At 32.3% G+C, this 15,643-nt stretch overlaps 1 protein-coding gene across 1 annotated transcript in view; it reads left to right on the top strand.

Annotated features, from left to right (window-relative positions):
* Window positions 1-15,643, top strand: part of DACH1 (dachshund family transcription factor 1) — a 426,141-nt gene that overhangs the window by 304,700 nt on the left and 105,798 nt on the right. The window contains exons 5-6 of the mRNA XM_047720113.1: window positions 5,236-5,371; window positions 8,836-8,970. Coding sequence (XP_047576069.1) covers window positions 5,236-5,371; window positions 8,836-8,970 — 271 coding nt within the window. The remainder of the gene's footprint in view (window positions 1-5,235; window positions 5,372-8,835; window positions 8,971-15,643) is intronic.

The following is a 15,643-nucleotide window of genomic DNA, read 5'->3' as shown; positions in this document are numbered from 1 at the left end:
TTGTGAGGAGAGGAGACAATATAATTTTTAAATATTCAACTGCACATATGTAATACTAAACATTTTATACTTTTTATTTTAAAATTTTGGAATACATTATTTTGAATGCCACCTTTGATTCTGAATTATCTTAGAGACTAATGCTTCTTGTTCTGCCCAGAGGCAATAAATGTAGCCTTTTCTTTATTGTTATTCTGCTACCATTAGTTTATTAGTATGACCTTTTTTTTTGTGAGAGGGTATTCCTCTTAAATTTTCATTTATTATTGTGGCTGGTTTTATAAAGATGGAACATTGCAAAGGATTGTGTTTTATTGATTGGTGGAGTTATGATGCAGGACTACAAAGCAGTGTGTTGAAGTATTAAATTAAATATTCTTCCTCTTTGTCCTACTTCAGGCCCATCTTGGAGGTTAAAGGGTATTACACAAATGAAATGATAAATCCAGTTTACATAGTTTCCCTATAGACATTGAACTGCTTCTTTCTTATTATGTCTGAATAAAACTCATTATCTATTTTGTTTCAGTAATAATTATGAGATTCTCTCCTAAGCAATTCTTTACTGTCTCCATTATTCTCCATCTTATAGCATACTCTGGAAAGGCAAGCATATAAATATGATAAAAGAATTAAGCTGTTGAAATAAATTAATTTATTGTGCAACAATGTATTCAAATCTTACTTGCTCAGTGGATTTTACTTTAATGAAATTCTTCAAAGAACAATACATCATGTTCCAAAGATTGAAATTATACATTAAGTGAAATGACTGAATATGTTGTGTCTCAATTTATAGAAAGTTTCAATTGAATACTTAGCTTTTAAATAATAAAAATTTGCATAAATTAAAATATTTTCTTTAAATGAAAGTATTAAGTATTGTCTTTGTATCCTTTGTTCTTAGACAGTTATAATTAAAGTAAAAATAAGCTAAAGCTAAATTAAATACACTTTCACCTACATTTTCTAAGCCTTAAATTATGCTTTTAAGATGTATTTTACATTAGATTTAAATTTAGTTTATTTTTTTACCTGGTTTATTATATGATGTTTTAGAGTATTTTGAATGTATAAATGAATAAGTAAATAATGCATGAATGAAAAGAATCATTAAGGAAAGCTTTGACAGTTAAACATATTGTCTAATGAAATAATTTTTATACTTCTGTGGAAAATAAAACAACTAATTGTTTTTAATGGCATAATCATTGTTGCTAGAATTTTACACATTAAATATTTAAGTATTTTATGAGTTAAATATCTCAGGAAAAAAATCAGTTTCTCATGCTTTCCATTAGTACCAGTAAGAAGTCTGTTACGACAGGAAACTCAAGACTTGCAAAATAACTTCAGAGGGATTGATTTATTTCAAGATCTCACTTTGTCTCTGTGCCTCCAAACGTGTGTCACTGCATATATGATCACTTACATAACTATTATGACAAATATTAAAATGTAATAATGAATAAACATTGATATCAGTGACTTTTTCAAGAAAATAGAATGGTTAAGATAGAAAACTGGTTTTTTGTCAATTAAAAGTATAGAGCTTTCTTTTTCAAATACTTACCATGTAGTTTTGTGTAATCCAAGTGTTGAGAACCAGACGTATTAGGGATTACCTTCCAAGTTTAGACTCATTTGCCTTTTTATTAGAATTTTTAGAAATCAAGGTTAGACTCCTTAGAGTTTTTCTCTGGTCATTTATGACATTAACATTAGCATAAATTATTAATACATATACACAGACTATATAAGAATTCTATATAGTAAATTCTATACAGTATACTGAATTCTATATAGTATTATATGTAAAGGATTAAGAACACCTCTTCCAAGACCTATCTGAGCTGCTACTCGAAAGATGCATTAAGCACAGTGTTGTTTCAAGTAGTTAAGTACATGACCTAATTGGCATTTTGGGATCAGTGAGAGGATTAACAAATTGTGGGATATTTGTGCAGTTGAATATATTCAACAGTAGAAAAAAATAAACTAATGGCACATGAAATAACTTAGATGAATCTCAAAAAAGGTTTGTTGCTGTGAAGAAGTCAGACACAAATATATACTATATGGTTTCATTTTTATGAAATTCTAGAATCAGCAAGTCTATTTTATGGTGATAGAAGTCAGAAAGTGATTGCTTATAGGAATCAAGAGGAATTGACTGGAAAGGGACAGGAGAAGTCTTTCTGGAGTTATAGGAATGTTCTAGATCTTGACAACTCATCAAACTGAACACATAATAAATGCATGGTTTGCTTCATAATTTAGGGTAGGTGTGAATGTCAAGAAAAAGATTTATAATATCAGCTGCTTTTAAAATTATGATGAAAAGATTGGAAGTAACATCAACATCCAGATGTGAAGTCTCTATTCTTTTAAATCATATGTGTTTGTTTCTTAGAAACTTAGGTCATTTGTAAGCAGGTGGACTAAAGAACTCATATCATTTAGAAATTTATCTTCTTTGGGGAGCCTGGGTGGCTCAGTTGGTTAAGTGGATGCCTTCAACTCAGATCATGATCTCAGGGTTCTGGGATGGAGTCTCCTGGTGGGCTCCTTGCTCAGTGGGGAGTCTGCTTCTTCCTCTGTCCCATGCCCTGCTCGTTCTCTTTCTCCCTTATTCTTTTATTCTCTCTTCTTCTCAAATAAATAAATAAAGTCTTTTTTTTTTTTAAAGTATACCTCCTTTGATTTATTTAGTTTGGAAAAATAACTGATAATATGTTCATGTTTGTGTGTTATTTGAGACATCAATTTCAAAATATTTAATCTCCAAATTGTGCAGTTGGATACCATCTTTCTTTAGTATCCCTTAGTATAGGAAATGCATGACATGTCATAAACTTCTCTGAACAATCTAACAGTAAATTTTAGCTCTGGAGGATGTGTGTCTCCCTCTTTCCCTGTTTTCTGCCCCATCTCTCTCTCTCTCCCTCATTTGCTTATTTTTAGTCTTTCAAATGTAACCCCACATGACTTGGGTAGGAAAATATATTGTGTGATGCTTACATTTACCTACATACCAGTCTGTGTTGCTGTTTGCAGAAAATAGAGCACTTAATTCTTAACCTATGATCAATTAAGGTAAAGGGCGAGTGTTATATGGTACAATATTGATAATACATCTCTCCTTTGGGAGGTTTTAATTGTCTTTTACAGAAACCAATCCACACATTTTAGACCAGTCCAAAAGCTCCTAAAATACAAAAAATTATCTTTACAATAAGATTCTAATATGCATTGCAACTTTTGGAAGAATTTAGTTTTTTTTTTTCCTTTGTTTTGGTTACAGTATTGATTGATCTTGCAAATCTTCTGTCATGAACTTTCTTATGGGCCTTTATTTATTCCATGGAATATATAATGGGAAACTGGTTCATGCATGGATTTTGCAGAAGGCTTGGTCATTTTTCTGCTTATTTTCATTTTATTTGTCATGCTTTTCCCAAATTAAGCCTCCACATATCTGTGGAAGATGTTTATCAACAGTGTTCAGGATTGAAAAATTAAATGGGTGTGAGACAAGTGGTGCTCAATTTTGGACACACATTAAAATCACCTGGAGTCCTAAAAAGTGAAGTCTAGGCTCCATTTCTGATTCAGTGCATGGTACTGTTGTAACAAAGTATCATAAACTGAGAGTGGTTTGAAGCTACCCAAATGTGTCTACTCACATTTGTAGAGACTGGAAGTCTGAAATCAAGATGTCGGCAGTGTCATGCTCCCTCTGAGCTCCCAGGTAGAACCCTTGCTTACCTCTCCATCACTTCTGGTGGTGCCTGGTCATCTTTGGCATTCTTGCCTGGCAGCTGTGTAATTCTAATCTCTACCTCTATATGTGACATTTTCTCTCATATCTTCACAATGTCTCTTGTAAGGGCACCAATCATGTTGGATTAAAAACCCACTCTACTCCAGTAGGACCTCATTGTAACTAATTTCAGCTGCCAAGACCCTTTGTCCAAATGAAGTTCACATTCGCAGGTACTGGGGATCAGGACTTCATTTTTTCTGGAGACATGATTCAACCCCTCATACTCAGCAAGACAGAATCTCTGGGAAGGAAGCCCAGGAACAGGCATGTTACAAATTTCCCAGGTGATTCTAATGCAGAGCAAGATTGGGAACCATCACGGGACTAATAGAACCCCTGAGACCGACAAGAGGTACTACAGACCCTCATTCTCAATGGTCGATTGACCTCCTACAAGTCAATTACATTTCAGAACTTTTTTCTTTTAAATTTCTTAAAGTCTGCTCTTTCAAAATTTGCATTTTTGCACCCAAATAACTATTGATTTATTCCATATCATGTAGTTTACTTCTAACCTTTCAAATATTTATTAATTATTGAAAAGATGGTTCTTCAAGGCCTATGTGCCTTGCTATCTGAGGGCATAAATATCATGTTGCTCAAAGAAGAAAATGTTAATAAGTGGAGTATCTTATTTCTTAATCTGTAACTCCATTTATAATAGCTCATTGGAGACAGTTATACAATATATTTGCACATTAGTCTAATGGGGAAAGTTCAGAACTTAGCGGGAAAGACAGGGATGGGACCTAAGTGTTAATACAATAGTATTAGGAAACATGATACCAACTTTCCCCAGGATACAACTAATATATATTTCATGAATTTCCTCTAATACATAATACTGGGTTGGAGCTGAGAGAAACAGGTAGTCTGAAAATTATTAGGATCAAAAAAATTATTCCAATGTTAAATAATAATCGATTTCTATGACGCCTTAAAATGTGACCATCCAGGTGTGTCCAGAGCAGGGCGATGATGAAAAAGCTGTTAATAACTCCTCTAGTCTGTCACATTGATAATTTGTGTGCTAAATGATCCTTACACACTTGCTACAGCAATAGAACATAGAGAATTCTTTAAATTGATTGTTGTCTGGACTTGATACCTGCTTTGTTATGTTATTTTGTTGTTGTTCTAATGGGTTCTAAAAGGGTCATCTTTCCTGACCTCCCTTTTTATCCAGAGAGGGGATCCACATTTGCCGTTATTGCTGGCCTGTAGAACTTGTTTCCTAACTAGTCTTTCCCTACTTTGGCTTTGCTCAAGATAAAGGGTTAAAATGACAGTGAAAGATGAATCTATTTCCTTTACATTTCTACAGTACTGCATGAACAAAAATCAACATTAAGTAACGTTCCCATGTGTTTACCTCTTTTCTCCCCCAATTCCTTCCCGTGGTGCCACAGGAGCGTGTCCCAGACAGCCCTTCACCTGCCCCCTCTCTGGAGGAGGGCCGGAGGCCTGGCAGCCACCCATCATCCCATCGGAGCAGCAGCGTGTCCAGCTCCCCAGCAAGGACTGAGAGCTCCTCGGACAGAATCCGTAGGTCTCATACTTTTACTTGTCACCATTTTAAACTTTATTAGGTGCAGCTGGCTTTTCTAATCAAAATGCTCTCATTCCAAATAGATCTCAGATGTATCATGTTCTGAAGCTCTGTAGCAATAGCCATCTCTCAAAATTATGTTTCCCAGTTTGCAGTATCATGAGGTATGGTGCTACATTAAAAGGTTCTGATATAAACTCCCTCTCTTTGATGCCACACATAAAGGTCTGAGCTATGAAACAGAGAAAGTAAGCTTCTAGATTAGTTTCTGAAGTAAACACCTCCAACTCAACAGTTATCTAGTGGCTAAGGATATGATTTGGGGATTACTCAACTTCATTCTTCAGTCCCACCCCTTGCCAGGTTTTGAAATTTATCAATTTTCAAAATTCACCGTTGCATTGACAAACATAGCCACAAAGAGGAATTTAAAAAATGAAATTCATAGCAATTGACTTTAAAAAGAATGTCTTCGTCATTCTTATGGTCAGTGGATTGAAGAATTTTAAATTACTTGAGTTTTAGAATTTGAATTAGTACATCAGTAATGCATATTGTTGTCAGATATTATTGTTAAATTCTAAATTGTAGGGGCTCTTTTATTTCATGATCACATTTTCAGATATTTAACCAAGAAAATGAAGAGTAAACTTAAAAATGCGATTCAATTAACTGGTTATTTTGTATCTGTATTTTGTGTCGAGAATCTAATATTGTTTTTCCAATACAACAAACATATTAGCAGTGATTGTGTTGGTTGACAAAATCAATATCATTGTATCCTTTCCAGGATTTACTTTATTTTAGGAAATCGTGTTTGTGCTATAAACTTCATCTAATTACACATAACTGGCTGAAGTTATTTGGTTGTTGAGAATATTTTTATAATAGGAAAAACATTTGCTAGAAATTATAAGTCATTAAGCAGAAATTTATTTATTTATTCTTATTTATTTGCATAAAGCAAGAATCCTTAGGATGAATGCTATTGAGGTAGATAATAAATACTAGGTTGATTAAATTGTATACAATTATTTTTAAAAATAGTTAATTATTGAAAGTTATATAGTTCAACATAATTCTATGTTTGGCCTGTCTAAAAAATATTTCCCTAATTTTGTAAGAGATGAATATAGCTGTGTATTAATAAAAGTGATTATAGGGCGCCTGGGTGGCTCAGTGGGTTAAGCCGCTGCCTTCGGCTCAGATCATGATCTCAGGGTCCTGGGATCGAGTCCCACATTGGGCTCTCTGCTCAGCAGGAAGCCTGCTTTCCTCTCTCTCTCTCTCTCTGCCTGCCTCTCCGTCTACTTGTGATCTCTCTCTGTCAAATAAATAAAAATAAAATCTTTAAAAAAAAAATAAAAAATAAAAGTCATTATAACCATCCCCAAACCAGTGACATTTTCTGGGGCTGGCAAATCTTGGCTCCCACTATCTCAAACCATCTTTCATATAAAATATTTTCTGTAAAACTTATAGGCCATGCTGACACTAGAACCAGAAATTTCATGATGCATACTGGTTTCATTTTTAATGCTTTTATAAGATGTCATCATTGAAAAGACACTGTCCTTCTAGAGAAAGTAAATTTTTTTTCACAACACTTAAATGGAAATTATGGGCAGATAGGGAACAATTTGAAAGAATTTTGTCATACATTCATGTTTTAAATTAATCATTGGATTCTTTTTTATTCTTGATAGAACAAAGGAGAAATTTTTGCATATTTGGACTACCATAATTGTCCAAGTGGAAATACATACACTTGCACACAAATTCATGCATACACACACACACACACATACACACACATGTAAATACATGTTCATGCATATGCATATTTTTTTTGAAAATTAGACTGGCACAGACATTTAAAAAATAATACAAAGAATCCTTTCACACTCATCAGTCAGATGCACCCAGTCAACAATGTCTCTGAAAAAGCTATCTTGATTAAGGCATAATGGCACGTTAATGTCCGGAGGCATAATGACACAGACACCATGTTCCTTCACCTCAAATACGTCATTATTTGTCTTCTCGAAACAAGGAATTTCTCTTATTCAATCACAAAACAATGATCAAAATCAGTAAATTAAAATTATGATAGTATATTGTCTAAACTATAAATCTTTTTCAAGTTACACCAACTTTCCTACTAATATAATTTTTTATTTTTTTTCTTCTAATGTTTTTAATAGCAAAAGATTTTTCCTTACTGGTCCAAAAGCCAATCCAGGATCACATATTGAAATTACTTGTCATATTCCTTTAGTCTCTTTTAATCTGGAACAGTTCTTTGGTTTTTTGTTTTGTTTTGTTTTGGGTTTTTTTTGTCTTTCAGTATCTTGACAATCTTTTTTTGAAGAGTATAGGTCATTTATTTTGTAGAATTTCCTTCAGATTGGATGTTTTTGTTTTCTCATGATTAAACGTTCCTTGAATTATGAATTTTTGGCAGGAATCACAGAGGCATGATCATGTGTCTTTCTCAGTATATTGTTCCAAGAGACATGATATTCCTCCAATACTTGTCATAACTATCTCTTGGTTAAGGTAGTGACTACCAGACTTCTGTACTGTAATGTTACTCTTTTTTTAAACCTTTGTAAATAATAAGTTGTAATAATAAGTCTTGTGAGGAGATATATTAAGACTATATAAGTATTATATTTTTCATCAGACTTCCCTTCCACTCCTCTAGAATCATCTGTTGAAGACACTTCCCTCACACAGTTATTGCTATGGTGATTTCCAAATGATAATTCCTAATATATTCTTATGGTATTTTCAAAAAAATCTCTTTTTTCTAGAGAAGGTAAGTTTTTATGGAATGAGTTCTCATCCAGTTTTATACATAAAACTAAGATTTTCATGGGCAATTTAGTAGGAAATTTATTGACTGGATTTTGAAAATCATAAGGGTGTTTTGTCATCTACTTTATTATTTCAATAATGACATGTTACTGTTAATAGTTCAGGAAAGCAATTATAGTTTTTATTCATTCAACCATTCAATAGATATTAATTGGGCACTTGTATTTTCAAGTCTGAGTTCAAACCCAATTTTTAAAGAAATACTTTGGTGTCTGAAACCTTATGTTTTATTGACTAGAATAGGATATGAATATTGAAATTACATTAGCACCTTAAAGTTAAAAGTTAATAGCTTTTAGTGCTTGTAGTGGTAATGCCATTCAGAAGTATTCTAGATATATGAAAATATATATATTCACTGTGAAATAAAAACATGATAGAATGTTTTCAATTCCAATATTCTTCTGCTTTAAACATTTTCATAGTTCTCAATTCTCAGAGTTCTTAGAGATAGATTAAAACATTAAGTTAGACCATTATATTTTATTTATTTTTGAGTCCAATTGAGTTTAATTAATTTGTTTGAATATTGTGTGTTATGGTGTTTTTGTCTTTTTTTCTTTTGTTTTGGGCTTCACAGCTGTCCATCAGAATGGATTGTCCATGAACCAGATGCTGATGGGTTTATCACCAAACGTACTCCCTGGGCCCAAAGAGGGAGATTTGGCTGGTCATGATATGGGACATGAATCAAAAAGGATGCATATTGAAAAAGGTAATATATGATTATGTAGCCTTGTTTTTTTTTTTTCCTGCTCAACGTGTGGGCTAGATTTTAATCACAGAATGAGGTATACTTCTACCTCAAAAGATGGCATAAAAACATTGAAAAAACCTACTATTAGGTAAAACTTAAGCCTTTTCAGCAAAGAGGAAGTGAACGAAGATCTGCTTTTCCTTATATGACAGGTAGGTGATAATTTACTTTCCAATACATGGAAAAAGTGCACAATTGTTTGTTTTAATTGTTATCACTGAGTTTCTAAAGACCTACTATTAGTCTTTCTCAATGCCGTTAGGGCCAAATGTCATTTTTCTATAACCTGATAGAGCTCAAAATATACAAAGGATTATTATTAATATTTTTGGATTAAAATATATATCGTCATCTGACCAATCAGGAGATAGAAGTGAATCTAACCAAACAATGTACTAGTTGTTTCAAAATTATACATAACAAATAGCAAAGCCCAGATGGCAGGAAGCTGAAAGTTTTCTCTTTGTATTACATTTGTATCAGCTCAATTCATTTTCACAGGCAAATATTGGTATTTTCATGCCCTATTTCACAAAGGACTTTCATGAAGAAATTGAAATATTATTTTGATATGCATGTTAAAAATTTGTGCTAGTAGATGTAAATTTATTTTTTTCAAATAGTAAGGTTTAGATTGTGAATATAAGAGCAAATATTTTCAAATATTTTCATATATTTTCAAATATTTTCCAAATATTTTCATCTTAACTTAATATTTTAAAATCTTATTAATATAGAATGGGTACTTTGAATGTCTTTTTTAACATGAATACCAAATCATCAGTGTTACGAAAAGGATCACTTCTTTGGAAAACATAATTACACAAAAAGCACAATTAGCTGTCAAAAAGGAAAATAAATAAAATTGGATATTTAATAATTAATGAAGCAGAAAGAAATGATTAGAGGAAGATCAAGTTAAGGTGGGGCATTTTTTTCCTCCAAAAGTAAGAAAATTTATATAAAATCTTTTCCCATCCAACATAAAAACAGTCATGCTGAGAGCCCTCAGGGAGAAAGAATACCATATTTCTACAAATTAGATTATCTGCATTATGGAATGTGAATGAGAAAATGATAATCTTTTCTAGGTGCTAATATGTCAAAATCTAGGTATAAGTGAGAGCAGTATTAAGACAACTTTCTAATTTGTTATTTTGAAATTTGATATCAAATGTTATTGCTTAGCTAGGTAAATGCTATGCAATGTATCAGTGAGCCAGATGGTACCTAAATACTTAATTCTAGTTTTTTCACAAGCTGTTCTTCAACAATGAATAAAAATATATATATTGTCCCTTACATATATTTTGACATATACCTTTTATATTTGATCAAAACCTATTTGTAGAAATAAAAAAATTAGCATCATGAGAAAATATAAAGCTTCATAAGACTTTTTAAGTAATAATATTTAAATAAAAGAATTCATCGTCTAGGTGAAGCAGCCATTCTCCATCAAGGTTCTGCATAAGAATAAAGCCCTAGGGGCACCTGAGTGGCTCAGTGGGTTGGAGCCTCTGCCTTCTGCTCAGGTCATGATCTCAGGGTCCTGAGATGGAGACCCACATCGGGCTCTCTGCTCTGCGGGGAGCCTGCTTCCCCCTCTCTCTGCCTGCCTCTCTGCCTACTTGTGATCTCTCTCTTTCTGTCAAATAAATAAAATCTTAAAAAAAAAAAAAAGATTAAAGCCCTAGAAGAAAATAATGCGAGTGACTCATTTTTCAGTTTTCCTGTGGATATTACATAAATCGTTTCACTTGGAATGTATAAGAGGGAAGTTAATTTATGACATACAATGGATGTCAGGATATTAGGGCTTAATTCTTTTGCAGCACCTAGTGGAGAAGAGCTGGGAGTAAAAAAGCAAAAGCCCAAAGATGGTGGCGAGGACACCATCAAAGGCACGATCAGTGGCATAATTGGAATGAGTTGCACTGGAATTTTAGGTAAATAGCTTCGTGCAACTGATGCTTCAAGCTGAGTGTGCTACTATTTTCCTGTTACTTTTTTCATGGGTTATGTCTATCTATTTATCTATTTTTAAAATTATTATTACAATTTTGCATCATGGAGCCTCTCCTGAAATACCATATTAGGTTGTTTGAGGGGACCTACTTCTGTTTTTTTCATAGGCCTGCTCCAGAAATCTTCACTACAATATTTGCCTTGTTGTTCGGAAATTATATCTCAATTGGTCTAATCCCAATACTAGACCATAAACTCCTTGGAGTCATCTGTGTAATTCCATTTGCTTTAAACAGACTAAGCAATCTATGAATACATACTGATCTGGGCTGAATCATTAGGAGATTCTAAGAGATGGTGAGAGAAAGTTAAAACAACTATAAAGATTACACTCTTTAAGTATTAGTAGGTAAAAGGTGGAATTATATAACTTTTAGAAGGTACATTTACATGAAATAGCAGGATGTTCTGACGATGGACGTCATATACAAAAGCAGGACGTATACACAAAAACTTTCTATATCAATAACGGTATTTCTTCTATCGAAGTTTTTAAAAATGATTTTGCTGTCAGAATAAAGATGTTGGCTATATGCCAATGGTTTTCCAATATTTTAATGTATATTTTATAAGGGAAAATGAATGTTTATTTTAATGTTCTTCCTAGGAGTATAAAACTACCATTGAATGTGTGATTTCCAATGTAGTTATGTAATCCTAGAAATTGTGGTATTGATACTAATTTGTAATATGTTGCTCTTTCTTTTCTATACACTCTCTTTTATCTATTTTTCAGCATAATGAATTAACAGTAAATATTCATGGCTTTCTAGATTGATAGAGTCTACTAAATTAAAAATTGTTTTCTTTCATGACTACATATATCATGTGCCTCATACTAGCCCTGCAACTTTCTTACTACACATTCTATATTAAAACAAGTGACTTAATTTAGAGACATTGGTAGAGAAATTAATTATATGTTTGTGTCACTTTAGGCTCAAACTTCTTATATGTAATTTGCTGCTTACCACTTTAAATCATTCAAAGCATAATAGTTCTTTAGAAAACATTGATTTTAAAAATAGATACCAAAATTAATTTGTATGCCGAGAATCACTGTGGTTTAAAATCTTAATCATCTGTAACTTTTAAGTATTTTTAAATCTTCTTAATATTAAAAAGCTATTAACTCCTCTCCATTAGAATATTTAAGCCCCCGTGAGCTGAAGGCATTCTAATTCAGAAGTACTAACTGCTGAGTAAATTCACTTCTTGTTTTTAAAAACAGCGATAGGTTTTTGAATCTCAGAAGAGTTTAAGGTACATTCAAAATGTAAATGTGAAACTGAGTTAGTATATCAGAAGGAATAGACATAATATCGTATCAGTCATCCCAAGTTTAAGGAGAAATGCTTTTAGTATTATAAACTTTGACTAAAATAAGTAATCAGTCAAAGATATGTACTGAGGAAAACTGTGGTATAGCTCAAAGCTTCAAAACCAATTTTATGTCTTCTAAACTTTTATAAACAGATTCCAAGTTCTCTAAAGCTCTCTGGACCTTAAAATCATGGCTGATCTTTTCCCTCAGTCACAATTTAATGGAAGAGGCAGTAATAATTGACATCTGGGTTATATAAATAGATTCACTGTTCCTTTATGCGGCACCTTTCTGTTTATTCTCTGCGTATTTGTCCATTGATGCTAATTTACAGTATTTCTCACGTATAATTTGTTCCTTGGTGTTGCTTAAATTGCTACTTTTTTCAACACATTTTTGAGCATGTTTTACACCTTCGTGTTGTTCCATAGGCACATTTTTTTATTATTATGGAATGTACCTAATTTTTAATTTACCAAAAATTAAATGTATGATACAGACGAGCTTATAGTATCAGCTATAGTATCTGATTATAGAAAACTTAAGTGTATATAGTTGACCTATGAAATACTAATTAATGTTGAATTTCAGTCTTGGACTAAGTGTACTGAAATGACATAATCAATGGGTAAATATTTACAGAATGTCAGGTATGTGAAATAAACATGAAATACAAAAGCATTTCCTTTCTCCCTTTCTCTCCTCCAATCTCTCTTTTTGCTGTATTTTTTTTCTTAATACATATCCTAGTTTTCCTTGTAGTTGAATCTTTCCCCTTTATTTGTTTTCATAAAAAATATGAAAGCATTCTTTCATTGGTGACTCTTGAGGACTTTCTTTCATTGGTGACTCCTGCCATTTTAGAAGCAGAAATAATTTAAGAAGCAGCAGGAAATACAGGGGATTTGCCTCAGGCCATGAAACATTTCTTTTGTGGCATATTCTGTTCAGTTGGCAGTGCTCAAGATTTCCAATGGCTAACATACTTGTATAAAAGATTTCTTTTTGGTACTCTGAATTTGAGGACAGGGCACTAAAGGCAATAAAGTAGTTTGCAGGCTGGCCATATTGGGATTTCCTCTCGTTAATGGTTTACTCTTAGCTTCCAACCTTGTGGACTATTTTCCTCAAAAACACCTTTTTGAATGACTATGTCATCCCTTTTCTCAAGTTTGTGGAAATCATTTTTTGAAGTATATTTCCTTTTGTATATTTCTCAATATTTAAAAATTTGAATTTTACTTGAATTAGGATTGAGTCTTCAAGAATGGCCTTCTTTTAAATTCTAGATTGATATCAACAAATTAATTAATAGTAAATAATATTTTGCTGTATACACCTATATCACAAATCTTAACCTGTTAGTATCTCATGTAACTATTTGGATGTGTATAGAGTAAAAGCCCCTTTTCTTTAGAGATTCCTATATTTTGATTATGTTAACACACGTATAGGGCCATGAGTATTTTCATTTTAAAATTCTCTAACAACGTAACTCTTCCTTCACTTTTATTCTTAAGATATAATTTCTCTTGGCATATCTCAAAGTCTTTTGTAAAATATTCTCCCTAAATACTTACTAATGTGGGTTTACTCTTTGTTTTTCCACGCCTATGAAATAAAGGTATTAAACTTAATGCAGATACTTTTAATTCTGTGATTTGTAACACTAGACAACAAATTTCTCTGAATTTCAGAGCTCTTTCCTAAGCAGATGGCAGATATCACATGTATAGTCACATAAAGTGAAACTTTATGAAGGCACTGGTTTATTATTTTATGAATTATAATTCAAGAAGCAGAGCTTGCCGTAACACTTCAATGACAACTCAAGAAAATTTTTACTATGAGAATCCCATGACAAACCTATAATGGTGGGCGACTGGTATAAAATGGGTTTTAATGTTTATTTTTTCCCCATGAAGCTTCTGACCATCCTGTCACACTGAACTTTCAGGTTTCTCAAACATCATCTGTCCTTTCCCAGATGATCCAGTTTCTTCCTTTAACTGGGGTATATATGCCTCCTATTCATTAGTGCTCAACCCTAAACTCTGCTGGGCAAAAGCTATGTCTTCTCATCATCTTTGTATACCTAGCACAGAGTCTGCCATTCGTAGGTACAAAAAATTTCTTTTCAGAGTTAAATGAGATAATATGTGCCTGGAGTGCTTGACCTACGTAAATATGTTCCCTGAAATCAGTAGTAGTATCAAATTAGGTAATGGGTATGTAGCTTGATTTGATAGATGCAAAAATATACTTAGTGAATCACTGAATTAGAATATGATCTCTTTATCATTCATAATATCACAGTTATCATGACTTAGGGTTGATTCTAAATAGAAATATTGAAACCACAGTGTTTTAGAGAATGTTTCGACTTCATTGACAACATTGTAAAATGCACAGTTTCAGAAGGGAAAAAGTAGTAAAGTAACTATGTTAGGTATTTTCTATATCAATGATTGTGAAGGTAATTGCCCAAATAAATTTTTATGACATTGAAAATTTTTAACTCATTCAAATCAATTTTATTGACCCTGGATTTATCTGATGAATGTGTTGAGGAGAAACAAAGATGCTTGGCATGTAAGGCATAGGAGAGAATGAGTGTTGTATATATGCCACCATTGAAGAAATCCCAAATTAGTTGAAATCCTCTGATGGGCCAGAATTTCATCTTTGAACCACTCACACATGTCACTTATAAACTAAACTATTTTAATTCCACCTAGGGTAAAGTTTACATTTTCTAAGAGCTATTTTATGTAATTTATATGGATATCATTAAAAGATATAGAGCTATTTATTGATGCAGAAAACCCCAGTGCCTTCTCCAGGATACTTGTAACTTTAGGTTTTGTTAACTTTTTTGGATACTTAAGAAGTTGAATCATGTTAGTATTTCCTAATGATTTTCATGAACTATGCATGAGAAAGATTAGAGGATATCTAGTCTTGGATACGTTATATGTAATAATACATATTTGTAGTAGTTTTGCTTGTAGTCAGATAAAATATCTTTTCCTCATGGAAAACCCATAACAGGCTATTAATTATTCCACTTATTCTGCTTTTTTTTTCTTGAGCCCTTTTGATAGGTATGGAATGACTCACTTCCTCACTGTTTAAGAAATATTTTTACATAGTTATGCTGATAGCTAATATTTTATAACATTAAAAGGGAAGTAGAAAGTAAATTACTAGTAGATTATTAACATACTATTTCCACATATAAATTTGCTTCATGTAATGATTTATTTATGAATCATTATA

This window comes from Lutra lutra, chromosome 3 (assembly GCF_902655055.1).
Source record: "Lutra lutra chromosome 3, mLutLut1.2, whole genome shotgun sequence".
Taxonomy (NCBI): Eukaryota; Metazoa; Chordata; class Mammalia; order Carnivora; family Mustelidae; genus Lutra; species Lutra lutra.
Note: the sequence above shows the minus strand (reverse complement) of the source record. Positions and strands in the feature narration are given on the sequence as shown.